A 26753-nucleotide genomic window follows, 5' to 3' on the forward strand; every position below is an offset into this window, starting at 1 on the left:
ATGACTGGGATAAAGGACTAGACTTTCTTTTATTTGCCACCAGAGACTCACTGAATCAGTCTACAGGCTTCAATCCTTTCGAACTGGTTTACGGACATGAAGTAAGAGGTCCTCTAAAACTCATAAAAGACAGATTCTTAGAACAAAGGAATGAATCTTTGATACTAGACTATGTATCTGTGTTCCGGGAAAGACTCACAAAAGCTTGCGGTGTGGCTCAGGAACACCTTAAAGCATCCCAAGACAATATGACAAAATGGGCAGACAAGAATGCAAAGACCCGCAATTTTCAACCAGGGGATGATGTACTGGTGTTGTTACCATTACAGGGGGAACCATTAAAAACATGGTTCAGTGGCCCATATAGAGTGATCAAAAGAGTGAGTAAGATAGATTACTTGATGGACACCCCTGATCACCGGAAGAACCACCGGTTGTGCCACATCAATGTGCTCAGGCAATATTATCGCAAGGAGGAAGATAAGCCAGTAGTGGTATGTCAGGTAATTGGGACTATTGAGAAGGAAAAGGATCATGAAGATGAGGCAGAAGGAGGTCTAGACAATTGTCAGATTGAACCTCCAACTATCAGATTAGCAAATACAGAATGCCGAGGAAAATTGGACAACATGTTTTTGCAATTAGAGGCAAAACAACGTGAAGACCTAACCAGGCTTTTCACACCATTTAAAAGAGTCTGTAGGGATAAACCAGGATGTACAACCTTAGCCACACATGATGTGGGTATAGGGGGAACCGTTCCTTTAAAACAACATTCTTACTGCTTAAGTCCAGACAAACAGGCCCAAATAAAAGCAAAGATCCAGTACATGCTGGAGGGCAGCTTAGTTGAGCCTAGTCAGAGCAGCTGGAATTCACAGGTGGTCTTGATGCATAAACCCGGTGGGTCGGCCCAACTTTGCATAGACTACAGAAAAGTCAATGCAGTCACAAAGGCAGACTCCTACTCAATTCTACGTTTAGAAGACTGTATCGACAGAGTGGGTAATGCTAGGTTTCTTACCAAGATTCTCTTGTTAATGGGATACTGGCAAGTTCCTTTGACTCATCAAACCAAAGAGACATCAGCTTTTGTAACACCTGACAGTCTTAATCAGTGCTGGGTGCTGCCATTCGTACTAAAAATGCCCCAGCCACTTTTCAAAGATTAATGAATCAGTTGGTAGCCAGTGTTCCCAACTGTGTAGTATATCTCGATGATGTACTAATATACAGTAACACTTGGCAAGAACACTTAAACCAGCTAAAAATTCTGTTTAGAAAGTTACAAGCAGTGGACTTAGTGATAAATCTGGCAAAAAGAGAATTCGGAAAAGCAAGAATAACTTAGCTTGGACACAAAGTGGGGCAAGGATAAGTATTGCCAAAAACGGCAAAGGTCTTAGTAGAGTTCCCTATCCCTAAATCTAAATGGGAAACTTAGAGGGTGAATTTGGAGGGTGGACAGCCAGAGGTTGTGGTACACATTGGTACTAACGACATAGGCAGGAAGAGTGACGAGGTCCTGCAGGGGGAGTTTAGGGAGTTAGGTAGAAAGTTAAAAAACAGGACCTCTCGGGTTGTAATCTCAGGATTACTCCCTGTGCCACGTGCCAGTGAGGCTAGAAATAGGAAGATAGTGCAGCTAAACACATGGCTAAACAGCTGGAGTAGAATGGAGGGTTTCAGATATCTGGATCATTGGGATCTCTTCCAGGACAGGGGACCTGTACAAGAAGGATGGGTTGCATCTAAACTGGAGGGGCACAAATATCCTGGCTGCGAGGTTTGCTAGCGTGTCTCGGGAGGGTTTAAACTGGTGTGGCAGGGGGGTGGGAACCAGAGCAGTAGGACAGCAGGTGAAATAACTGAGGGGGAACTAGTGAAAAAGGCCAGTAAGACTGAGAGGAAGAGCAGGCAGGGAGTTGTTGCTGAGCACAGCGGGACTGGTGGACTGAAGTGCATTTGTTTCAATGCGAGAAGTATAACAGGTAAGGCAGATGAACTTAGATAGTATGTAGATAGTCCAACTAGGGAAGGGGCCGTACTGGACCTGGTATTGGGGAATGAGCCTGGCCAGGTGGTCGAAGCTTCAGTAGGGGAGCATTGCGGGAACAGTGACCATAATTCCATAAGTTTTAAGGTACTTGTGGATAAGGATAAGAGTAATCTTCGGGTGAAGATGCTAAATTGGGGGAAGGCCATATTAGGCAGGAACTGAAGAATTTAGATTGGGGGCAGCTGTTTGAGGGTAAATCAACATCTGACATGTGGGAGTCTTTCAAACGTCAGTTGATTAGAATCCAGGACCGGCATGTTCCTGTGAGGAAGAAGGATAAGTTTGGCAAGTTTCGGGAACCTTGGATAACGAGGGATATTGTGAGCCTAGTCACAAAGCAAAAGGAAGCATTCGTAAGGGATAGAAGGCTGGGAACAGGCTAAAAGGGGTCATGAAAAGTCATTGGCAAACAGGATTAAGGGAAATCCCAAGGCTTTTTATACGTATATAAAGAGCAAGAGGGTAGCCAGGGAAAGGGTTGGCCCACTCAAGGACAGAGGAGCGAATCTATGCGTGGGGTCAGAGGAAATGGGTGAGTACTTTGTATCAGTATTCACCAAAAAGACAGACTTGGTGGATGATGAGACTAGGGACTCATGTCAATATCAAAAAGGAGGAGGTGTTGGGCGTCTTGAAAAACATTAAGGCAGATAAGACCCCAGGGCCTGATGGGATCTACCCCAGAATACTGAGGGAGGCAAGGGAGGAAATTGCTGGGGCCTTGACAGAAATCTTTGTATCCTCATCGGCTACAGGTGAGGTCCCAGAGGACTGGAGAATAGCCAATGCCGTTCCTTTGTTTAAGAAGGGTAGCAAGGATAATCCAGGAAATTATAGGCGGGTGAGCCTTACGTCAGTGGTAGGGAAATTATTGGAGAGGATTCTTCGGGACAGGATTTATTCCCGTTTGGAAACAAATGGACTTATTAGCGAGAGGCAGCATGGTTTTGTGAAGGGGAGGTTGTGTCTCACTAACTTGATCCAGTTTTTTGAGGAAGTGATGAAGATGATTGATGAAGGAAGGGCAGTGGATGTTGTCTACATGGACTTCAGTAAAGCCTTTGACAAGGTCCCACATGGCAGACTGGTACAAAAGGCGAAGTCATACGGGATCAGAGGTGAGCTGGCAAGATGGATACAGAACTGGCTCGGTCATAGAAGACAGAGGGTAGCAGTGGAAGAGTGCTTTTCTGAATGGAGGAATGTGACTAGTGGTGTTCCGCAGGGATCAGTGCTGGGACCTTTTCTGTTTGTAGTATATATAAATGATTTGGAGGAAAATGTAGCTGGTCTGATTAGTAAGTTTGCAGACGACACAAAGGTTGGTGCAGTTGCGGATAGTGATGAGGATTGTCAGAGGATACAGCAGGATATAGATCGGTTGGAGACTTGGGCGGAGAAATGGCAGATGGAGTTTAATCCGGACAAATGTGAGGTAATGCATTTTGGAAGGTCTAATACAGGTGGGAAGTATACAGTAAATGGCAGAACCCTTAGGAGTATTGACAGGCAGAGAGATCTGGGCGTACAGGTCCACAGATCACTGAAAGTGACAACGCAGGTGGATAAGGTAGTCAAGAAGGCATACGGCATGCTTGCCTTCATCGGTCGGGGCATAGAGTATAAAAATTGGCAAGTCATGCTGCAGCTGTACAGAACCTTAATTAGGCCACACTTGGAATATTGCGTACAATTCTGGTCGCCACACTACCAGAAGGATGTGGAGGCTTTGGAGAGGGTACAGAAGAGGTTTACCAGGATGTTCCCTGGTCTGGAGGGCATTAGCTATGAGGAGAGATTGGATAAATTCGGATTATTTTCACTCGAACGATGGAAGTGGAGGGGCGACATGACAGAGGTTTACAAAGTTATGAGTGGCATGGACAGAGTGGATAGTCAGAAGCTTTTTCCCAGGGTGGAAGAGTCAGTTACTAGGGGACATAGGTTTAAGGTGCGAGGGGCAAAGTTTAGAGGGGATGTGTGAGGTGGTGGAAGCAGGTACGATAGCGACCTTTCAGAGGCATCTTGACAAATACATGAATAGGGTGGGAATAGAGGGATACGGACCCCGGAAGTGCAGAAGGTTTTAGTTTAGACAGGCATCAAGATCGGCACATGCTTGGAGGGCCGAATGGCCTGTTCCTGTGCTGTACTGTTCTTTGTTCTTTGAAATAATGAGGTTTTTAGGGATGTGTGGGTTTTACAGGAAATTTGTATGGAATTTTAGTACTGTGGCTGTTCCATTAACCGAATTGCTACAAAAAAAAGAAAAACAAAGTGGTATGGTCAGATGAATGCCAGGCAGCTTTTGAAAAGCTAAAGGCAATCTAAACTAATGAACCAGTGTCGGCTGTTCCAAATTTTGCTAAATCCTTTAATATAGATAACCTGAAAGTTTTGAAAGCTAGGCGAGCAGCGGAAATTGCTGATGATTTTGAACTTGTGAATAAGTCAAAACCTTTTGTTCGTCACTCCCATCAACCAGTAAAGGGACTGAACTGACAGTGAATTGCTTCTGCCTCGGTCATAACAGGGGACAGGACTGGCTTTTGCCTTGTGGGGCATCCCGTACAATGATTGGGTTTGGAAGCCCTCGATGAAGCTGAGCTCAATTTAACTTAGGCCTTCAACAATCGCTGGATCTCATTCAGGTTCCTTGACTAGCTCGGGACCCCCTGCAATTACAGGGTCTTAACACAATGCATAGGGCGGGGACAACACAGACATAGCCCTCCCGAATCAATGCTCCACACAATGGAGTTCTCCAGACACGTATTCACAGAGAGCTCTGTCCCTCTCACTGCTAGCTTCAAAATACCAGAAATATCCTCACATGACTTGTGAATTGCATTCAGCACCGTTTATTTGAGCCACTACTTCTTTATCTATCACCATATCGACAAGGACATTCAGATTGCCATTGTTATGAACACTGGATTTTGCTACATGATTCGTTTTAAAAATTGTGATTTGTAAGAGTTTAAAATGGAGTCCAGGAGGTTAGCTGACCTCACATCCACTCCGCTAAAGGATGAGACAGATCAAAGACTTTTTTGGAAAAAAAAGAGACTGCAGGGGTAACACCTGAAGAAAAAAACATTTTACCACCAACCCCCCACCCTCCTCGCCAGACTTTCGGGTTGCAAAACAAGGAGTCAGTGATTCTGAGGATGCATATGTACCAGGCAGCTGTTAACACCTGGGATCAATGGAAGGCCCAGGTGACTCTGTGAAACCAGACTTCTGGACTTTGCATATTGGAAAAGGACAATAAGCTATTGACTTGAGTCCACATAAATTCAACAGATTTTCTGAAGACAGACAGGCCTTAAGGAAGACAACCAGCTGTTGCAGCCTTGAGAGAGAGGGAGGGGACATCTGCTCTCGGAAGCCTATTTCAGCAAAAGGTTGAGAAGACTTGAACCTGTTTTGAAAGTTGAAACTTATGGAGAAGTGGAAGACCAGCAGGATCACCAGGAATTGCCTTATTCACAGACACCCAGGTTGGAAGTGCTCGGAAAAGTGAGCAAAGACGACATTGATTTTTGAAAGGGTCTGGGAGATTCAACCCATTGCTACTGGGAGGAGGTTGGGACTTTTAACCACAAAGGATTTCATCATCAAAAAGGCTTGTGTAACATGTAAGTGTGGTGAAGGGTTTTCAAGTATTTTAATAAGTAAAGAAAGCATCTTTCTTTATAATATGGAGTATCAGCTCTTTGCAAAGTACTATTTAGTTAATGGGGATTTATTTTAATTTAGTTGATATAATAAAAGACCGAAAATGTGAAATCTTGTCGAGTAATTCTTTAAATTAGTCTGGGGGGGTTCATATCTTCATATTTTAACGTTAATGGTCTCACTGAGGGGGTTACACAGTTACACGACTTGCATAGAATTTCCAGAAAAGGAACAGCCCATTCGGTCTAACAGGTCCATGTGGTGTTTATGTTCCACATGAGCCTCCTCCCACCTTACTTCATCTCACCCTATCTGCATACCCTTCTATTCCTTTCTCCCTCCTGTACTTACCCAACTTCCGCTTAAAGGCATCTATACCATTTGCCTCAACCACTGCCTGTTGTAGCGAGTTCCACATTCTCACCATTCTCAGGGTAAAGAAGCTTCTCCTACATTGCTTATTGGATTTCTTCATAACTATCTTATATCTATGGCCCCTAGCTTTAATCTCCCCCAAAAGTGAAACATCAGCTCCACCTATTGCTGCAGGAATATCCCGCTGGAAGGGCTACGCTAACAGGTCCAGTCACTCAAACATGCCCAGGGCTTAAAGAATGAAGCAGCAGTGTTACCTTGAAGAGGGGACAGATGCTGAAGAGCTTCCAGGGTTTGCAGTTCTTACAGAGTGGGCACATGTTGTATTTATCTCCTGCCTCACAGATTTCCTTCCTGGGTATAGACACAGAGAAGAAACGGAATTAATCCTGTGTAAGTGGTCTATTAGTAGGGACAATGTCCACATCGCTCACTACACACACAGTGCTTCTGGGCTACACACTCAGTTGCTCTTGCCAATCAAGGATCAAGCTTCTGTTAGTTTATTCGTGTCACCTTTCCAATTGAGATGTAACCACAATGGTTTGCAAGACTGACAAGCACAGTGTACGTTGTATAATGAGATCATATTCAGATTGTAACTCTGTACAGAGTGACCATATTCAGACTGTAGCTGTGCACAGAGTGACCAGATATAGATTTTAAAGCTGTACAGTGACCATATTCAGACTGCAGCTCTGTACAGCATTTTTTAAAAATTCGTTCATTGGATGTGGGCGTCGTTGGCCAGGCCAGCATTTATTGCCCATACGCAATTGCCCTTGAGAAGGTGGTGGTGAGCCGCCTTCTTGAACCGCTGCAGTCCATGTGAGGTAGGTACACCAACAGTGCTGCTAGGAAGGGAGTTCCAGGATTTTGACCCAGTGTCAGTGAAGGAACGGCAATATAGTTCCAAGTCAGGATGGTGCGTGACTTGGAGGGGAACTTGCAGGTGGTGGTGTTCCCATGCATCTGCTGCCCTTGTCCTTCTAGGTGGTAGAGGTCGCAGGTTTGGAAGGTGCTGTCTAAGGAGCCTTGGTGTGTTCATGCAGTGCATCTTGTAGATGGTACACGCTGCTGCCACTGTGCATCAGTGGTGGAGGGAGTGAATGTTTGTGGATGGGGTGCCAGTCAAGTGGGCTGCTTTGTCCTGGATGGTGTCGAGCTTCTTGAGTGTTGCTGGAGCTGCACCCATCCAGGCAAGTGGACAGTATTCCATCACACTCCTGACTTGTGCCTTGTAGATGGTGGACAGGCTTTGGGGAGTCAGGAGATGAGTTACTCGCCTCAGGATTCCTAGCCTCTGACCTGCTCCTGTAGCCATGGTATTTATATGGCTACTCCAGTTCGGTTTCTGGTCAATGGTAGCCCCTAGGATATTGATAGTGGGGGATTCAGCGATGGTAATGCCATTGAATGTCAAGGGGAGATGGTTAGATTCTCTCTTGTTGGAGATGGTAATTGCCTGGCACTTGTGTGGCACAAATGTTACTTGCCACTTATCAGCCCAAGCCTGGATATTGTCCAGGTCTTGCTGCATTTCGACGGACTGCTTCAGTATCTGAGGAGTCGCGAATGGTGCTGAACATTGTGCAATCATCAGCAAACATCCCCACTTCTGACCTTATGATTGAAGGAAGGTCATTGATGAAGCAGCTGAAGATGGTTGGGCCTCGGACACTACCCTGAGGAACTCCTGCAGTGATGTCATGGAGCTCAGATGATTGACCTCCAACAACCACAACCATCTTCCTTTGTACTAGGTATGACTCCAGCCAGCAGAGAGTTTTCCTCCTGATTCTCATTGATTCTAGTTTTGCTAGGGCTCTTTGATGCCATACTCAAGAATGTAAATGCCTTGGAGGCAGTACAGTGAAGGTTTACTAGACTAATACCTGGAATGGGCGAGCTGTCTTACGAGGAAGGAGTGGACAGACTAGGCTTGTATCCACTGGAATTTACAAGTGTAAGAAGCGACTTGATTGAAACATATAAGATCCTGAGGGGTCTTGACAGGGTGGATGTGGAAAGGATGTTTCCCCTTGTGGGAGAATCTAGAACTAGGGCTCACTGTTTAAAAATAAGGGATCACCCATGTAAGACAGAGATGTATCATTTGACCTAGTAATATGAGCATATGAACATACGAATTAGGAGCAGGAGTAGGCCACTCGGCCCTTCGAGCCTGCTCCGCCATTCAATAGGTTCATGGCTGAACTGATTACTCCACTTTTCCACCTACCCCTGATAACCTTCCACCCCCTTGCTTATCAAGAATCTATCCACCTCTGCCTTAAAAATATTCAAAGACTCTGCTTCCACCTCCTTTTGAGGAAGAGAATTCCAAAGACTCATGACCCTCTGAGAAAAAATTTCTCCTCATCTCTGTCTTAAATGGTTGACCCCTTATCTTTAAACAGTGACCCCTAATTCTAGATTCTCCCATAAGGGGAAACATCCTTTCCACATGCACGCTGTCAAGACTCCTCAGGATCTTATATGTTTCAATCAAGTCGCTTCTTACTCTTCTAAATTCCAGCAGATACAAGCCTAGCCTGTCCAATCTTTCCTCATAAAATAAGATAGCCCACCCATTCCAGGTATTAGTCCAGTAAAACTTCTCTGAACTGCTTCCAACGCATTTACATCCTTCCTTAAATAAGACCAGTACTGTACACAGTACTCCAGATGCAGTCTCACCAATGTCCTGTACAGCTGAAGCATAACCTCCCTACTTTTGTATTCAATTCCCCTCGTGATAAATGATAACATTCTATTAGCTTTCCTAATTACGTGCTGTACCTGCATACTAACCTTTTGCGATTCATGCACTAGGACACCCACATGCCTCTGCAGGACTTCAGGAGGAGGCCGAGATGGATCATCCACTCAGCACTTCTGGCTGGATTGTTGCAAATGCTTCAGCCTTATCTTTCGCACTGATGTGTTGGGCTCCCCCATCATTGAGGATGGGGATATTTGTGGAGCCACCTCCTCCAGTTAGTTGTTTAATTGTCCACCACCATTCACAACTGGATGTGGCAGAGCTGCAGAGCTTAGATCTGTTCCGTTGGTTGGATGATTGCTTAGCTCTGTCTATCGCATGCTGCTTGCGCTGTTTGTCATGCTGCTCCTGGGTTGTAGCTTCACCATGATGACACCTCATTTTGAGGTATGCCTGGTGCTGCTCCTGGCATGCCCTCTTCATTGAACCAGGGTTGATCTCCTGGCTTGATGGTAATGGTAGAGTGGGGGATATGCCGGGCCATGAGGTTACAGATTGTGGTTGAGTACAATTCTGCTGCTGCTGATGGCCCACAGCGCCTCATGGATGCCCAGTGTTACATTGCTAGATCTGTTCGAAATCTATCCCATTTAGCACAGTGGCAGTGCTAAACAACACGATGGGGGGTATCCTCAATGTGAAGACGGGACTTCGTCTCCACAAGGACTGTGCGGTGGTCACTCCCACCAATACTGTCATGGACAGATGCATCTGTGACAGGTAGATTGGTGGACAAGGTCAAGTATGATTTTCCCTCTTGTTGGCTTCCTCACTACCTGCCTCAGACCCAGTCTAGCAGCTATGTCCTTTAGGACTCGGCTAGCTCGGTCAGTAGTGGTGCTACTGAGCCACTTTTGGTAATGGACATTGAAGTCCCCCACTCAGAGTACATTTTGTGCCCTTGCTTCAGTGCTTCCTCCAAGTGGTGTTCAACATGGTGGAGTACGGACTCATCAGCTGAGGGAGGGTGGTAGATGGTAATCAGCAGGAGGTTTCCTTGCCCATGTTTGACCTGATGCCATGAGACTTCATGGGGTCCGGAGTCAATGTTAAGGACTCCCAGGGCAACTCCCTCCCTACTGTATACCACTGTGCCGCCACCTCTGCTGGGTCTGACCTGCCGGTGGGACAGGACATACCTGGGGATGGTGATGGCAGAGTCTGGGACATTGTCTGTAAAGTACGATTCGGTGTGTATGATTATGTCAGGCTGCTGCTTGACTTGTCTGTGAGACAGCTCTCCCAACTTTGGCACAGGCCCCCATATATTAGTTAGGAGGACTTTGCAGGGTTGATCCATGACCATATTCGGACTGTAGCTATGTACAGAGTGACCATATTCGGACTGTAGCTATGTACAGAGTGACCATATTTGGACTGTAGCTATGTACAGAGTGATCACATTCAGACTACTATGTACAGAGTGACCACATTCAGACTGTAGCTCTGTACAGAGTGACCATATTCAGACTGTAGCTATGTACAGAGTGACCACATTCAGACTGTAGCTATGTACAGAGTGACCCTATTCAGGCTGTAGCTATGTACAGAGTGACCCTATTCGGACTGTAGCAATGTACAGAGTGACCATATTCGGACTGTAGTTATGTACAGAGTGACCATATTTGGACTGTAGCTATGTACAGAGTGACCCTATTCGGACTGTAGCTATGTACAGAGTGACCATATTCGGACTGTAGCTATGTACAGAGTGACCATATTCAGGCTGTAGCTATGTACAGTGACCCTATTCGGACTGTAGCTATGTACAGAGTGACCATATTCAGACTGTAGCTGTGCACAGAGTGACCATATTTGGACTGTAGCTATGTACAGAGTGACCCTATTCGGACTGTAGCTATGTACAGAGTGACCATATTCGGACTGTAGCTATGTACAGTGACCATATTCAGACTGTAGCTATGTACAGTGACCCTATTCGGACTGTAGCTATGTACAGAGTGACCATATTCAGACTGTAGCTGTGCACAGAGTGACCATATTCGGACTGTAGCTGTGCACAGAGTGACCATATTCGGACTGTAGCTATGTAAGTAATCCTATTCGGACTGTAGCTATGTACAGAGTGACCATATTCAGACTGTAGCTGTGCACAGAGTGACCATATTCGGACTGTAGCTATGTACAGTGACCATATTCGGACTGTAGCTATGTACAGAGTGACCATATTTGGACTGTAGCTATGTACAGAGTTACCATATTCGGACTGTAGCTGTGCACAGTGACCATATTCAGACTGTACGTATGTACAGAGTGACCCTATTCAGACTGTAGCTATGTACAGAGTGACCATATTCAGACTGTAGCTATGTACAGAGTGACCACATTCAGACTGTAGCTATGTACAGAGTGACCCTATTCAGACTGTAGCTATGTACAGAGTGACCATATTCGGACTGTAGCTATGTACAGAGTGACCATATTCAGACTGTAGCTATGTACAGAGTGACCATATTCGGACTGTATCTGTGCACAGAGTGACCATATTTGGACTGTAGCTATGTACAGAGTTACCATATTCGGACTGTAGCTGTGCACAGTGACCATATTCAGACTGTACGTATGTACAGAGTGACCCTATTCAGACTGTAGCTATGTACAGAGTGACCCTATTCAGACTGTAGCTGTGCACAGAGTGATCATATTCAGACTGTAGCTATGTACAGAGTGACCCTATTCAGACTGTAGCTGTGCACAGAGTGACCATATTCAAACTGTAGCTCTGTACAGAGTGACCATATTCAGACTGTTGCTATGTACAGAGTGACCATATTCGGACTGTAGCTATGCACAGAGTGACCATATTCGGACTGTAGCTATGCACAGAGTGACCCTATTCAAGCTGTAGCTGTGTACAGAGTGACCCTACGGACTGTAGCTCTGTGCAGAGTACCCACATTGAGACTATACAGATTAACTATATTCAGACTACATCATTGTACAGTGTGACTATACCACAAACAGTGTGACTATATTTACACTGTAACATACAGTGTGACTATATTTTGAATGCTTAATTCCCCAATTTACTGTTTAGTGCAGGACTTACGCAGGAATATCATTTATCATCAGGAAGATTCCAACAATGAAGACCACAGTTCCTACAATTGCTGCTGGTAACAACCACCCAGTGTAAAACCCTGAAAGGAAAACAAGTAAGCTAACATCAATTAATGAAATTACAGCAAATATGATGGTTACAAACTGCGAAATAGTGCTGGCCTAGTGGTGTATCAGATACCACAGGCCAAAGGATAGATACAACAGATACTTCAGGACAGTCGGTACTGGTATAATGGACACCCCAGGGCAGATGGTGCTGGGATAACAGACACCCCAGGGCAGATGGTGCTGATACAACAGACACCCCAGGGCAGACTGTGCTGGGATAACGGACATCCCAGGGTAGACTGTGCTGGTATAATAGACACCCCAGGGCAGTCGGTGCTGGGATAACAGACACCCCAGGGCAGATGGTGCTGATACAACAGACACCCCAGGGCAGACTGTGCTGGGATAACGGACATCCCAGGGTAGACTGTGCTGGTATAATAGACACCCCAGGGCAGTCGGTGCTGGGATAACAGACACCCCAGGGCAGATGGTGCTGATACAACAGACACCCCAGGGCAGACAGTGCTGGTATAACAGACACCCCAGGGCAGACGGTGCTGGTATAACAGACACCCCAGGGCAGACGGTGCTGGGATAACAGACACCTCAGGGCAGATGGTGCCGATACAACAGACACCCCAGGGCAGACGGTGCTGGGATAACAGACACCCCAGGGCCGACTGTGCTGGGATAACAGACACCCCAGGGTAGACTGTGCTGGTATAATAGACACCCCAAGGCAGTCGGTGCTGGGATAACGGACACCCAAGGGCAGACTGTGCTGATACAACAGACACCCCAGGGCAGACTGTGCTGGGATAACGGACATCCCAGGGTAGACTGTGCTGGGATAACAGACACCCAAGGGCAGACTGTGCTGATACAACAGACACCCCAGGGCAGACGGTGCTGGGATAACGGACATCCCAGGGTAGACTGTGCTGGTATAATAGACACCCCAGGGCAGTCGGTGCTGGGATAACAGAAACCCCAGGGCAGACTGTGCTGGGATAACAGACACCCCAGGGCCAACTGTGTTGGTATAACAGACACCCCAGGGCAGACAGTGCTGGGATAACAGACACCTCAGGGCAGATGGTGCCGATACAACAGACACCCCAGGGCAGACGGTGCTGGGATAACAGACACCCCAGGGCCGACTGTGCTGGGATAACAGACACCCCAGGGTAGACTGTGCTGGTATAATAGACACCCCAAGGCAGTCGGTGCTGGGATAACGGACACCCAAGGGCAGACTGTGCTGATACAACAGACACCCCAGGGCAGACTGTGCTGGGATAACGGACATCCCAGGGTAGACTGTGCTGGGATAACAGACACCCAAGGGCAGACTGTGCTGATACAACAGACACCCCAGGGCAGACGGTGCTGGGATAACGGACATCCCAGGGTAGACTGTGCTGGTATAATAGACACCCCAGGGCAGTCGGTGCTGGGATAACAGACACCCCAGGGCAGACTGTGCTGGGATAACAGACACCCCAGGGCCAACTGTGCTGGTATGACAGACACCCCAGGGTAGACTGTGCTGGTATAACAGACACCCCAGGGCAGACAGTGCTGGTACAACAGACACCCCAGGGCAGGCGGTGCCGGGATAACAGACACCCCAGGGCCGACTGTGCTGGTATAACAGACACCTCAAGGCAGACGGTGCTGATACAACAGACACCCCAGGGCAGTCGGTGCTGGGATAACAGACACCCAAGGGCAGACGGTGCTGGGATAACGGACATCCCAGGGTAGACTGTGCTGGTATAATAGACACCCCAAAGCACACAGGTCTGGCATAACAGATACCGCAGGGCAGATGTGGGTTGGGTTAAAAGCTCCGTCATTGCGACCAACTGCAGCACCAGAGCTGAGATGAGCTGGCTCAGTACAAACTGGTGATTAATCCCTGGGTTTACGGGTCTGACTGCCTCAGCACTGCACTGCTGGTGCATGTATTCATTGAGCCATAGGAGTGTTCCTAAAATTAATTAAGACTAGCTCTTAAAAAAAAGGGGCATGGGCTTGAGATTAGAAGAGATGATAGTGCCCAGACATTTTACATTGAACCTTACACGGAGGGTAGTGTAATGATCTGCCAGGAGGGCAGATAGCTTGGAATAGTTTACGAGAGAATTGGCTGGATATTTGAGGGAGTGGGCGGGTAAAGAGATGAGTTATTGGGGCCGATTGTGTTATTACTTTGCTCCATTGTGAATTTGAGATAGTTGAGGAGGATTAAACTAAAAAAATCATTCAGGCAGAACCATACCTATCCACGTGAAGTAAAAGGCAATCTTTTCCCCAAAGTAATCCCGGATATGGTCCAGCGGTTGGTATTTGTACCACTTGCCCCACCGAGCCCAGTGCTCATACAGTACCTGCCTGCGGCTGGGCTTCTCAGGATATGTGCCATTACTCAGAGCCTTGTATGGACCCTGCAGGCAAAACCAATTATAATCATTAGCATTTGCTTTGCTCTCAAGTGCTGATCAGCGTTTGCTCCTGCAATCCCTTCCCTGTACACTTCTCTAGGTTCCATACCCTGGGTGAAACAATCGGTAGAAACAATTCCATTGCACCCATGGTTTTGTCTGAGTGAGGTCCTCAGTTGGACTGGTCAGGATAAATCTTCCAACTGAGCATGCCCAACGTGGAGTTCCAGCAGTATGAGGGTGCAGCTACAGAGGGCAGCACCTGAAAGGCCACCTTGACTATTTTTTCATGCTGTTTCCAATACTTCAATCACACATAGCAAGATTGTAACTGAATCTAACTGAAAAATGTACACCTTAGAAGAAAATACTGACCCATGATTAACTGTACCATTTCCAATGATTCTGGTTTCTCTCTCCCGCTTACTCACTGGTTCGCTCTCATCATCTTCTGTCTGATTTCTGCCTTTCTGCCTCTTTCCTGTTTCTCCTTTTTCTTTGGTTTTGTTCTGTTGCTCATTTCTCTCTCTTTCTTTCCCCCTTCCCTGTTTCTCTCCCATCACTCTCCTCCCTTCCTTCACTCCTCAATGCTGATGAGTTCTCCTCACCAAATAGCCAGACCAGTGCCCAGAATTGGTCACTGACGAGCTCCACAATGCACTCCATGGAGCAACATCCACATTCTAACCATTCTTGAATAAAGGAGGTTCTTCTCAATTCACTACTAGGTTTATTAGTGATTATCTTATATTTATGGCCTTTAGATTTGGACTCTCCCACAATTTGGAAACATCTTGTCTACGTCTACCCTATCAAACCCTTTCATAATCTTGAAGACCTCTATCAGGTCACTCCTCAGCATTCCCTTTTCCAGAGAAAAGAGCCCCAGCCTGTTTGGTCCTTCCTGATAGTTATAACCTCACAGTTCTGGTTTCATTCTTGTCAAACCTTCTTGCACCTTCAACAGTGCCTCTATATCTTTTTGCTAATATGCAGGCCAGAACTGTACACAGGGTTCCAAGTGCGATCTACATAAAAATGATATCTAAGTTTAATAAAAGACCTCTGCTTTTGAACTCTATCCCTCTAGGAATGAGCCCCAGTGCTTAGTCTGCTTTAGTTATGGCTTTATTAACCTGCATTGCTACTTTTAATGATTTGTGTACCCATACCCCAGATCCCTTTGCTCCTTAAACCTACTTAAGCTTATTTTCAAAAGAGTATGTGGTCTCCTTATTCCTCTTACCAAACTGGATCACCTCACACTTATCAATATTAAAATTAATTTGCCATGTGCACACCCATTCGGCAAGTCTGTTAACGACGTCTTGTATTTTGTTGTACTATTCCTCCGTATTAACTATACTCCCCTATTAGGTAATAAAAACAAGAAATGCTGGAACCACTCAGCAGGTCTGGCAGCATCTGTGAAAAGAGAAGCAAAGTTAACGTTTCGGGTCAGTGACCCTTCTTCGGAACTAGCAAATATTAGAAATGTCAAAGGTTATAAGCAAGTGAGGTGGGGGTGGGGCAAGAGATAACAAAGGAGAAGGTGTAGATTGGACAAGGCCACATAGCTGACCAAAAGGTCATGGAGCAAAGGCAAACAATATGTTAATGGTGTGTTGAAAGACAAAGCATTAGTACAGATAGGGTGTTAACGGACTGAAGGTTGAACAGCAGCAAGTACAAACAAGAAAAAAAAACTGGGTAAGCAAACTGAACAAACTAAGATGAAATGAAATAAACATTTACCGATTAGGCACACTACAGCCTGCCGGACTGAACATTGAGTTCAATAATTTCAGAGCATGATGGGCCGCCCATTTTACTTTTATTTTTAGTTATTTTTTCTTTTTTCTTTTTTACAACTTTTTTTTCACGTTTATTTCATTTCATCTTAGTTTGTTCAGTTTGCTTACCCACTGTTTTTTTTCATGTTTGGAGTTGCTGCTGTTCAACCTTCAGTCCGTTAACACCCTATTTGTACTAATGCTTTGTCTGTCAACACACCATTAACATATTGTTTGCCTTTGCTCCATGACCTTTTGGTCAGCTATGTGGCCTTATCCAATCTACACTTTCTCCTTTGTTATCTCTTGCCCCACCCCCGCCTCACTTGCTTATAACCTGTGACTTTTCTAATATTTGTCAGTTCCGATGAAGGGTCACTGACCCGAAACGTTAACTCTGCTTCTCTTTCCACAGCTGCTGCCAGACCTGCTGAGTGGTTCCAGCATTTCTTGTTTTTATTTCAGATTTCCAGCATCCGCAGTATTTTGCTCCCCTATTAGCTGATCAATTCTAAAGCTCAGAAATCCAGAATGTAGAGCTATTTGAAAGACGTATGACAGGTCGGTTAAAGTGTCGCTGAGGTTTGGAACTAGAAAACAAAGCACAGCTCTTACATCATGAAGGGGAAATGCAGCCGAGAACACGTTCTCATTTAACAGACTGTCGATACCAATCTCAGCCCTTCGCTGATGCCCATATACAGTCCTCGCTAATATTTCATAAACCTGCCCAAGGGGATAAAAAGACAATCAGAATCTGATCAAACACATTTGGTAAAGAAGCCAAGATGTGGCGAGAACCAGTCACCGGAGACACAGATCACATCCACTAATATCGAAATTCAGATTTCTGAAGGGCCAAACTGAAGTCAAATTTAACTTTCACCACTGGGTTCAGCTTCCGCTGTGTGTATGGGAACATTCTCACATCTCTGAACATCAGAAGCTGCACAGACAGAGGCCTGAGCTGAGCAAAGTACGTCTTCTTATGTCACTACATACCTTCATGTAGGGTAAGAACCCAACAAAAAAAAAGAGATGCTGACAAAGGAATAAAAATGGTAATTTGATGAGTCTGCACATGCACAGCATTTCACGCATCCACAGCTCATTGTCCACGATTAACGACCCATTCAATTCCCAGCAATAGTTCTTCAAAATCAGGCTTACCAGTGCTCCAAAAAACTGCTGCAGCACAAAGACAACTTTAATTAAACTTCTGAACACCAACAAGGAACAACTGTGACTTAATCAGCATCATCTCCCCAATTGCAGACACACAACCACATCAAATGGGTGCTGCTTTGCAGCGGATGGTTGGAATTTGGCAGCCTATTCCAGGAGTGATAGGTTGCTCTGAAAGTCCAGTACTTACTATCTGGTGCCTCTGTGTGTTGGTGAAGAAGTCATCTTGGTTGTCACTATTTAAGAACCTGTACAGAAAATATCTCCAGTAAGTTTCTGAACTTAAATAATGAAATCTCTCCTAACTTCCCAAAGGTGTAAAACCATTCTGAATATACTAGTGCAACATCACAACTACGCCATCACATGATGTAAAAACACAGCACAAAACACCAACATACCCCACAAAACACAGCACAAAACACCAACATACCCCACAAAACACAGCACAAAACACCAACATACCCCACAAAACACAGCACAAAACACCAACATACCCCACAAAACACAGCACAAAACACCAACATACCCCACAAAACACAGCACAAAACACCAACATACCCCACAAAACACAGCACAAAACACCAACATACCCCACAAAACACAGCACAGAACACCAACATACCCCACAAAACACAGGACAAAACACCATCACGCCATACAAAAACACAGCTCAAAACACCATCACACCCAGCAAAACACAGCTCAAAACACCATCACACCCAGCAAAACACAGCACAAAACACCGTCACACCCAGCAAAACACAGCACAAAACACCATCACACCCAGCAAAACACAGCAGAAAACACCATCACACCCAGCAAAACACAGGACAAAACACCATCACACCCAGCAAAACACAGCAGAAAACACCATCACACCCAGCAAAACACAGGAGGAAACACCATCACACCACACAAAAGCACAACACAAAGCACCATCATACCACGGAAAAACACAAGACAAAACTTGGGCAGGCAGAGATTAAGCAGGGATAGTCAGCATGGCTTTGTCAGGGGGAGATCATGTCTAACAAACTTGATTGAATTTTTCGAGGAGGTGACTAGATGTGGAGATGAGGGTAATGCAGTTGATGTCGTCTAACTGGACTTCAGTAAGGCTTTTGATAAGGTCCCGCATGGGAGATATGTCAAGAAGGTAAGAGCCCATGGGATTCAAGGCAAATTGGCAAATTGGATCCAAAATTGGCTTAACGGCAGGGGGACAGAGGGTAATGATTGGGGGTTGTTTTTGCGATTGGAAGCCTGTGACCAGTGGTGCATCGCAGGGATCGGTGCTGGAACCTTTGCTGTTTGTAGTGTAGATTAATGATTTAGACGTGAATATAGGAGGTATGATCTGTAAGTTCGCAGATGACACGGAAGTTGGTGGTGTTATAAATAGTGAGGAGGAAAGCCTTATATTACAGGACGATACAGATGAGCTGGTAAGATGGGCAGAGCTGTGGCAAATGGAATTTAATCCTGAGAAGTGGGAGGTGATGCATTTTGGGAGGACGAACAAGGCAAGGGAATATACAATGGGTGGTAGGACCCTAGGAAGTACAGAGGGTCAGAGGGACCTTGGTGTACTTGTCCATAGATCACTGAAGGCAGCAGCACAGGTAGATAAGGTAGTTAGGAAGGCATATGGGATACCTGCCTTTATTAGCCGAGGCATACAATATAAGAGCAGGGAGGTTATGATGGAGCTGTATAAAAAGCTAGTTAGGCCACAGCTGGAGAACTGTGTACAGTTCTGGGCACCACGCTATAGGAAGGATGTGATTGCACTGGAGAGGGTGCAGAGGAGATTCACCAGGATGTTGCCTGGGCTGGAGCATTTCAGCTATGGAGAGAGACTGGATAGGCTAGGATTGTTTTCCTTAGAGCAGAGAAGGCTGAGGGAGGACCTGATTGTGGTGTACAGAATTATGAGGGGCGTAGATAGGGTAGATAGGGAGAAACTTTTTCCCTTAGCGGAGATGTCAATAACCAGGGGGCAGAGATTTAAGGTAAGTGGCAGGAGGTTTAGAGGGGATTTGAGGAAACTCTTTTTCACCCAGAGGGTGGTTGGAATCTGGAACACACTGCCTGAAAGGGTGGTAGAGGCAAGAACCCTCACAGCATTTAAGAAGTATCTAGATGAACACTTGAAACGCCTTAGCATACAAGGCTACGGGCCAAGTGCTGGAAAATGGGATTAGAATAGATAGATGATTGGTGGCCAGTATGGACACAATGGGCCGAAGGACTTATTTCTGTGCTGTATAACTCTATAACTCTAAAACATCACCGCTCCATGCAAAAACACAGCACAGGGAGGGAATTGCACAGCTTAGGGTCGGGTTTGCTGAAGGCACGGTCACCGATGGTGAGTAAAAAAATCAGAAATGCCCATGGGGTCAGAAATGGAGGAGCACAGAGATTTCAGAGGGCACAATACAACACAGCCCAACAAGAAACAGCATAGCACAAACCAACCCATGGGAATACAAGCCAAGTTTTTGTAATCTGCCCTCATAATTTAGCTCCTTCAAGTCCTGGCATTATTCTAGTGAATCTGGACTGTTCCAAGGCCAATATATCCTTCCTGAGCTGTGGTGTCCAAAACTGCACTCAGTGTCCAGGTGGGTTCTGAACAAGGTTCTGAAGGTTGTAACATCACTGACACCCCTTGATATTCCATCTCCCTTGCGATAAAGGTCAACATTCCATTAGCCATTTTGCCTAGACTTTGTAGCTGTCCACTGGCTTTTAGTTATTGTATCCCTGAACATCCCTTTTCTCCTCAACAGTTTCTAGTCTCCGCCATGAATAAAATATTCTTCCATGAATAAAATAATATAACTTGACAAACTACACAACCTCACACTTGCCCAGATTGAACAATAGCTGCCATAGTTTTATACACTCACCTCGTACGTCCATAACCCTTGGTACATTCACCCTTCTGCAAACCTGGACGTAAAATTCCATATTTCTTCATCCAAGTTATCAAAAAAATGGTGATGATCTTAGTTCAGTTTCCTCGGGAACACTTATCACATCCCACCAATCAGAGAATTAATGCTTTGTCCCTACCTTCAGTGACCCAATAAGCATTGACATTGGTATCAGAGGCAGTGGCCAAGCTTCTAGTGTCCCATTGACACTGGTATCACCGAATTGTTACAGCACTGAAGGTGGCCATTCAGCTCGTTGTCTCTGTACTGGCTCTCCGAAAGAGCAATTTACCTAGTGCCACTCCTCACCTTGTCCCCATAGCCCTGCACATTCTTTCTTTTCAGATAACAATCCAATTCTCTTTTGAAAGCCTCGATTGACTCTACCTCCACCACACTCTCAGGCAGTGCATTCCAGATCCGAACTACTCGCCGTGTAAAAACATTTTTCCTCAAGTAACCATTGGTTCCTTTGCCAATTACCCCAAATCTGTGCTCTCTCGTTCTCAATCCTTCCACCAATGGGAACAGTTTCTCCCTATCTACTCTGTCCAGACCCCTCATGATTTTGAACACCCCTATCAAATCTCCTCTCAACCTTCCCTTCAAGAAAAACAGTCCCAACCTCTCCAATCTATCCACGTAACTAAAGTTGCTCATCTCTGGAACCATTCTCGTGAATCTCTTCTGCACTCTCTCCAATTCCTTCACATCTTTCCTAAAGTGTGGCACCAGAACTGGACACAGTACTCCAGTTGAGACCAAATCAGTGTTCTACACAAGCTTAGCATAACTTCCTTGCTTTTGTACTCTATGCACCTATTAATGAGGCCTAGGATGCTGTATGTTCTATAAACTGCTCTCTCAACCTGTCCAACCACCTTCAATGATTTATGAACATGTACACCCAGGCCCTTCTGCTCTGCATTCCCTTTACAATTGTATCTTTTATTTTATATTGTCTCTCTGTATGCTTCCTACCAAAATGAATCACTTCACACTTCTCTGTATTAAGTTTTATCTGCCACTTGTCCACCCATTCCAACAACCAGTCTATGTCCTTTTGGAGTTCTACACTATCTTCCTCACAGTTCACAATGTTTCCAAGTTTCGTATCATCTGCATATTTTGAAATTGTGCCCTATACACCAAGGTCAAGGTCATTAATATATATCAGAAATAGCAAGGGTCCTAACACTGACCCTTGGGGAACACCACTATAAACCTTCCTCCAGTCCGAAAAACATGCATTATCCTCTACTCTCTGTTTCCTGTCGCTCAGACAATTTCGTATCCATGTTGCTACTGTCCCTTTTACTCCACGAGCTATAACTTTGCTCACAAGCCTGTTGTGAGGCCCTTCATCAAATGCTTCTTGGAAGTCCATGTACACCACATCAACAGCATTATCCTCATCAACATTCTCTGTTACCTCCTCAAAAACTCCAGCAAGTTGGTTAAACACGATTTGCCTTCACAAATCCATGCTGGCATTCCCTAATTAATCCACATTTGCCCAAGTGACTAGTAATTCTGTCCCAAATTATCGTTTCTAGAAGCTCCCCACCACCAAGGTTAAATGGACTGGCCTGTAGTTGTTGGAATTATCTTTACACCCTTTTTTTGCAATTCTCCAGCTCTCCGGCACTATCCTTGAATCTAAGAACGACTGGAAAATTATAGTCAGTGCCTCCCCAATTTCCACCCTCACTTCCCTCAGTATCCTTGGATACACCTCATCTGATCCTGGTGCCTTATTAACTTTAAGTGCAGCCAACCTATCCATGACCTATCAGCATCTTCTTCCTTGGGAAAGACAGATGCAAAGTATGTGTTTAATACCTCAGCCATGCCCCCTGCCTCCATGGGTAAATCCCCTTTTGGGTCCCTAATCAGCCCACTCCTCACCACCCTTTTACTATTTATATGCCTACATAAAAATTTTGGATTCCTTTTTATTTTAGCTGCCAATCTCTTTTCATACTCTTTCTTTGCTTCTCTTATTTGCTTTTTCACTTCCCCTCTGAACCTTCTAAATTCAGCCTGGTTCTCAGTTGTATTATTCACCTGACACCTGTCATAAGCACACTTTTTCTTCTTCATCTTAATCTCTATCTGTTTCATCATCCAGGGAGCTGTGGATTTGTTTGCCCTACCTTTCCCCTTGATGGGAATATGCCTTGACTGTGCCGGAACTATCTCCTCTTTAAAGGCAGCCCATTGTTCAGTTACAACTTTGCCTACCAACCTTTGATTGCAATGTATCTGGGTCAGACTCATTCATACCCCATTGAAGTTGGCTTCCCCCCAGTTCATTATTCTTACCCTGTTTATTCCTTGTCCTTTTCCAGAGCCAACCTAAACCTTTTTTTGTTCCTCAGTTCTAGCCAAGTAGATTCTGTCCTTGACCCTTCTGGGACATCCTCTCTCTCCAGCACTGCAATGCTTCTTTAATCAAACTGCCACCCCTCCCCCTTTCCTATCTTTCCTGAACACCTAGCATCCAGGAATATTTAGTACCCAGTCCTGTCCTTCTTTGAGCCAGGTCTCCGTTATCACCATGTCATCATACTTGCACGTGCTATCTGAGCCTGGTAGCAATGGGTGCACACCAGAGACTCGAGCACAAAATCTAGGCTGACACTCCACTGCGTATGGAGGGGGTGCTGCACTGTCAAAGGTGCTGTCTTTGGGGTGAGATGTTAAACCAAGGCTCTGTCTGTCCCCTCAGGTGGGTGCAAAGGAACCCATGGCACTATTTTGAAGGAAAACAGGGGAGTTCTAATCGGTGTCCTGGCCAATATTTATCCTTCTATCAACATCACAAAAAATAGATTATCTGCTCATTATTACATTACTGTTTGTGGGAGCTTGCTGTGCACAAATTGGCTGCTGCATTTCCTACATTGCAGCAGTGACTACAATTCAAAAGTACTTCATTGGCTGAAAAGCACTTTGGGATGTGCTGAGGTTGTGAAAGGCACTATATAAATGCAAGTCTTTCTGTCCATCTTTTACAAGGTGGCCCAACATTATCATGGAATCCCATTTCATACCAACCTTTCTAATTTGGAGAGTCTGAACGGGCAGGTGAAATATTCTGGGGGCATGTTTGGGATGTCTTCATACATGATACTATAGATTCCCAACTTTGAGAGTAAGTCCTGTGACCAATTGGAGCTACAGTTTACTGATGCCTGAAAGAAACAATAGTGAGAGTTAACAAAACTATAGCCTGGTCAGAAACTTACACCCTAAACCATCGCTTCAACCAACATACATAAAACACATTGTAGCTCGTATTTTTAGAATTGTGATAACAATCATGAAACATCATTAATCCCAATGAATTTCATTCTTCATGACTGTAATAATTAATTCAAAACCTTCTGTTCAGGAACACTGTGCCCCTTTTATCTGATAGAAAACCACACACCTTCCCATGCTCTAATTTCTTCTCTGTCTCCCTCTGCCTTTCTAACCCACTCTACTCTCTCTCTCAGAAACCTGCACACTGCTCACTACCTGTCACACTGTTATTCTTGTGCCTGTATTTCTCTGCATTTGACCCTTTTTCTCATCCTTTCTCTGACTCCTTTTCTTAGTCTCTACTTTCTTCTCTCTCCTCTCTTATCACTATGGGACCCAAGGTGACGGCTGGAGCCTCTTTGGCTGAAGCACATTATGGACCTGCTTCCTTTTATCAGGTGTGGAGGACTGCGGACTAATGTGGGCCTGATGACCTCTCCCAGAGTCTGCTTGATATGTTCTGACTGGTGGAGACAGAGCAGGGATAATGGCTACGTTCTCCAACTGACAGGAAGTGACTAGTGGTCTCCCCCAGGGATCTGTACTGGGGTCTCAGCTTTTCACTATACTTATCAAATGAGTTAGATGAAGGAATACAGAGCCACATATCCATGTTTACTGATGATGCCAAGTTAGTTGGCTCAGTAAATAGTGCAGGAAGTTGCAAAGAGACACTAATAGATTAAGTGAGTGGATAAAACTGTGACAGATGGAGTTCAGTGAGTGAAAAGTGAGTTCATTCACTTTGGACCTAAGAAAGATAAATCAGAGTATTTTTTAAATGGTGAGAGGCTCAGAACAGTGGATCAGCAGAGATTTAGGGATCCACTTCAAGTTAGTACAAAAAATAATTTAAAAGACTAATGGAATGTTGGCTTGATGTTGAGGGCTGGAATACAAAGGGGCAAAAGTTATGCTGCAGTTGTATAAATTTCTGGTTAGACTGCATTTCGAGCACAGTGTTCAGTTCTGGGCAATTCAGGAAGGATATAATGACCTTTGAGTGGGTGCAACACAGATACACCAGAACGATACCGGGCTTACAGGGTTAAATTATCAGGTTTTATAGATGATGCTTGCATTCTCTTGAGTAGCACAGATTAAGGGGTGATTAAATTTAAAATGATTAGAGGATTTCATTGGGTAGATAGGGAGAAATTATTTCCTCTGGTGGGAGAGTCCAGAATTAGGTGATGCCGAAAACCACTTCTTCACACAAAGCGTGGTGGAAATCTCGAACTCTCTCACCATTTAACCGAGTATGGCATCAAAGAGCCTTAGCAAAACTGGAGTCAATGGGAATAAAGGGGAAACTCTCCGCTGGCTGGAGTCATACCTAGCGCAAAGGAAGATGGTTGTGGTTGTTGGAGGTCAATCATCTGAGCTCCAGGACATCACTGCAGGAGTTCCTCAGGGTAGTGTCCTAGGCCCAACCATCTTCAGCTGCTTCATCAATGACCTTCCCTCCATTATGAGGTCAGAAGTGGGGATGTTCGCTGATGATTGCACAATGTTCAGCACCATTTGTGACCCTTCAGATACTGAAGCAGCCCATGTCCAGATACAGCAAGACCTGGACAATATCCAGGCTTGGGCTGATAAGTGGCAAGTAGCATTCACACCAAATAAGTGCCAGGCAATGACCATTTCAAACAAGAGAGAATCTAACCATTTCCCCATGATGTTTAATGACATTACCATCGCTGAATCCCCCACTATCAACATCCTGGGGGTTACTATTGACCAGAAACTGAACTGGAGCAGCCACATAAATGCTATGGCTACAAGAGCAGGTCAGAGGCTGGGAATTCTGTGGCGGGTAACTTGCCCCCTGTCTCCCCAGTGCCTGTCCACCATCTACAAGGCACAAGTCAGGAGTGTTATGGAATACTCTCCACTTGCCTGGATAGGTGCAGCTCCAACAATACTCAAGAAACTTGACACTATCCAGGACAAAGCAGTCTGTTTGACTGGCACCCCATCCACCACCTTCAACATTCACTCCCTCCACCACCAATGCACAGTGGCAGCAGTGTGTACCATCTACAAGAAACACTGCAGCAATGCACCAAGGCTCCTTAGACAGCACCTTCCAAACCCGCAACCTCTACCAACTAGAAGGACAAGGGCAGCAGATGCGTGGGAACAACACTACCTGCAAGTTCCCCTCCAAGTCACACACCATCCTGACTTGGAACTATATTGGTGTTCCTTCAATGTCACTGGGTCAAAATCCTGGAACTCCCTTCCTAACAGCTCTGTGGGTGTACCTACACTCAAGGACTGCAGCGGTTCAAGAAGGCAGCTCACCACCACTTTCTCAAGGGCAATTAGGGATGGGCATTAAATGCTGGCCTGGCCAATGATGCCCACATCCCATGAACGAATAAAAAAAAAGCTGTTCTGGCTGGGGCAGGGGTGGGGGGGGGGGGGGGGGGGTGGGCGTCAATTGAAAATATCAAAATGAGATTGACAGATTTTTGTTAGGCAAGGGTATTAAAGGTGACAGAACTGACGATAATAGATGAAGTTAAGATCAGCCATGATTTAGTTGAATGACAGAACAGACTCATGGGGCTGAATAGCCGCCTTCTGTTCCTATGATTGTGATCTCTTTCTGGGCCTAAAGTACTGCTAAGGGTTGCCAACCCTCCGGGATTGCCCTGGAGTCCCAGGAATTAAAGACAAATTTCCCGGGCACTGCTACAAGCAACACCTGGGGAAAAATCAGAGGCAAAATTGTCTTTCTTGTAAATTTTATTTGAACACCTTTGTTTATTAGTTATAAAACTACCATACATAGGATAAAAGGCAGTTTGACTGACACTGAAGAATCATCCAATCAAATAATGAGGAATCTATTCATTTTCCATTGGCTGAGAAGGCGGTGCACCATGAGGATGGAAGTGTCGGGTGACCAATGGCAGGAGCACGGGACGGAGCTGATGGAGGCCAGAGGTCATGTGACAAAACCTCCAGGAATACATCCAGCTTGTGTTGGAACCCTACTGGGGCCTGGCACCACTTGGGAGGGAAGGG

The 26753-nt window shown here is 45.4% G+C and overlaps 1 protein-coding gene across 5 annotated transcripts in view; it reads right to left on the bottom strand.

The window, feature by feature from the left end:
- The window catches only part of LOC137375126 (anoctamin-7-like), a 145720-nt gene that overhangs the window by 57843 nt on the left and 61124 nt on the right, over positions 1-26753 (bottom strand). For 4 of the 5 annotated variants that reach the window (XR_010975932.1, XR_010975933.1, XM_068041783.1 and 1 more), the window contains exons 6-11: positions 23466-23602; positions 17651-17708; positions 16891-17001; positions 14320-14485; positions 11971-12061; positions 6373-6469 (exon numbers count right to left, since the gene is read on the bottom strand). Coding sequence is in view for 3 of the 5 variants with exons in the window: in XM_068041783.1 (XP_067897884.1) it covers positions 6373-6469; positions 11971-12061; positions 14320-14485; positions 16891-17001; positions 17651-17708; positions 23466-23602 (660 nt within the window). In the remaining 2 variants the exon portion in view is untranslated. The remainder of the gene's footprint in view (positions 1-6372; positions 6470-11970; positions 12062-14319; positions 14486-16890; positions 17002-17650; positions 17709-23465; positions 23603-26753) is intronic. The other variant, XM_068041784.1, reaches the window with a different exon arrangement.

Source organism: Heterodontus francisci, chromosome 11, assembly GCF_036365525.1.
Source record: "Heterodontus francisci isolate sHetFra1 chromosome 11, sHetFra1.hap1, whole genome shotgun sequence".
Taxonomy (NCBI): Eukaryota; Metazoa; Chordata; class Chondrichthyes; order Heterodontiformes; family Heterodontidae; genus Heterodontus; species Heterodontus francisci.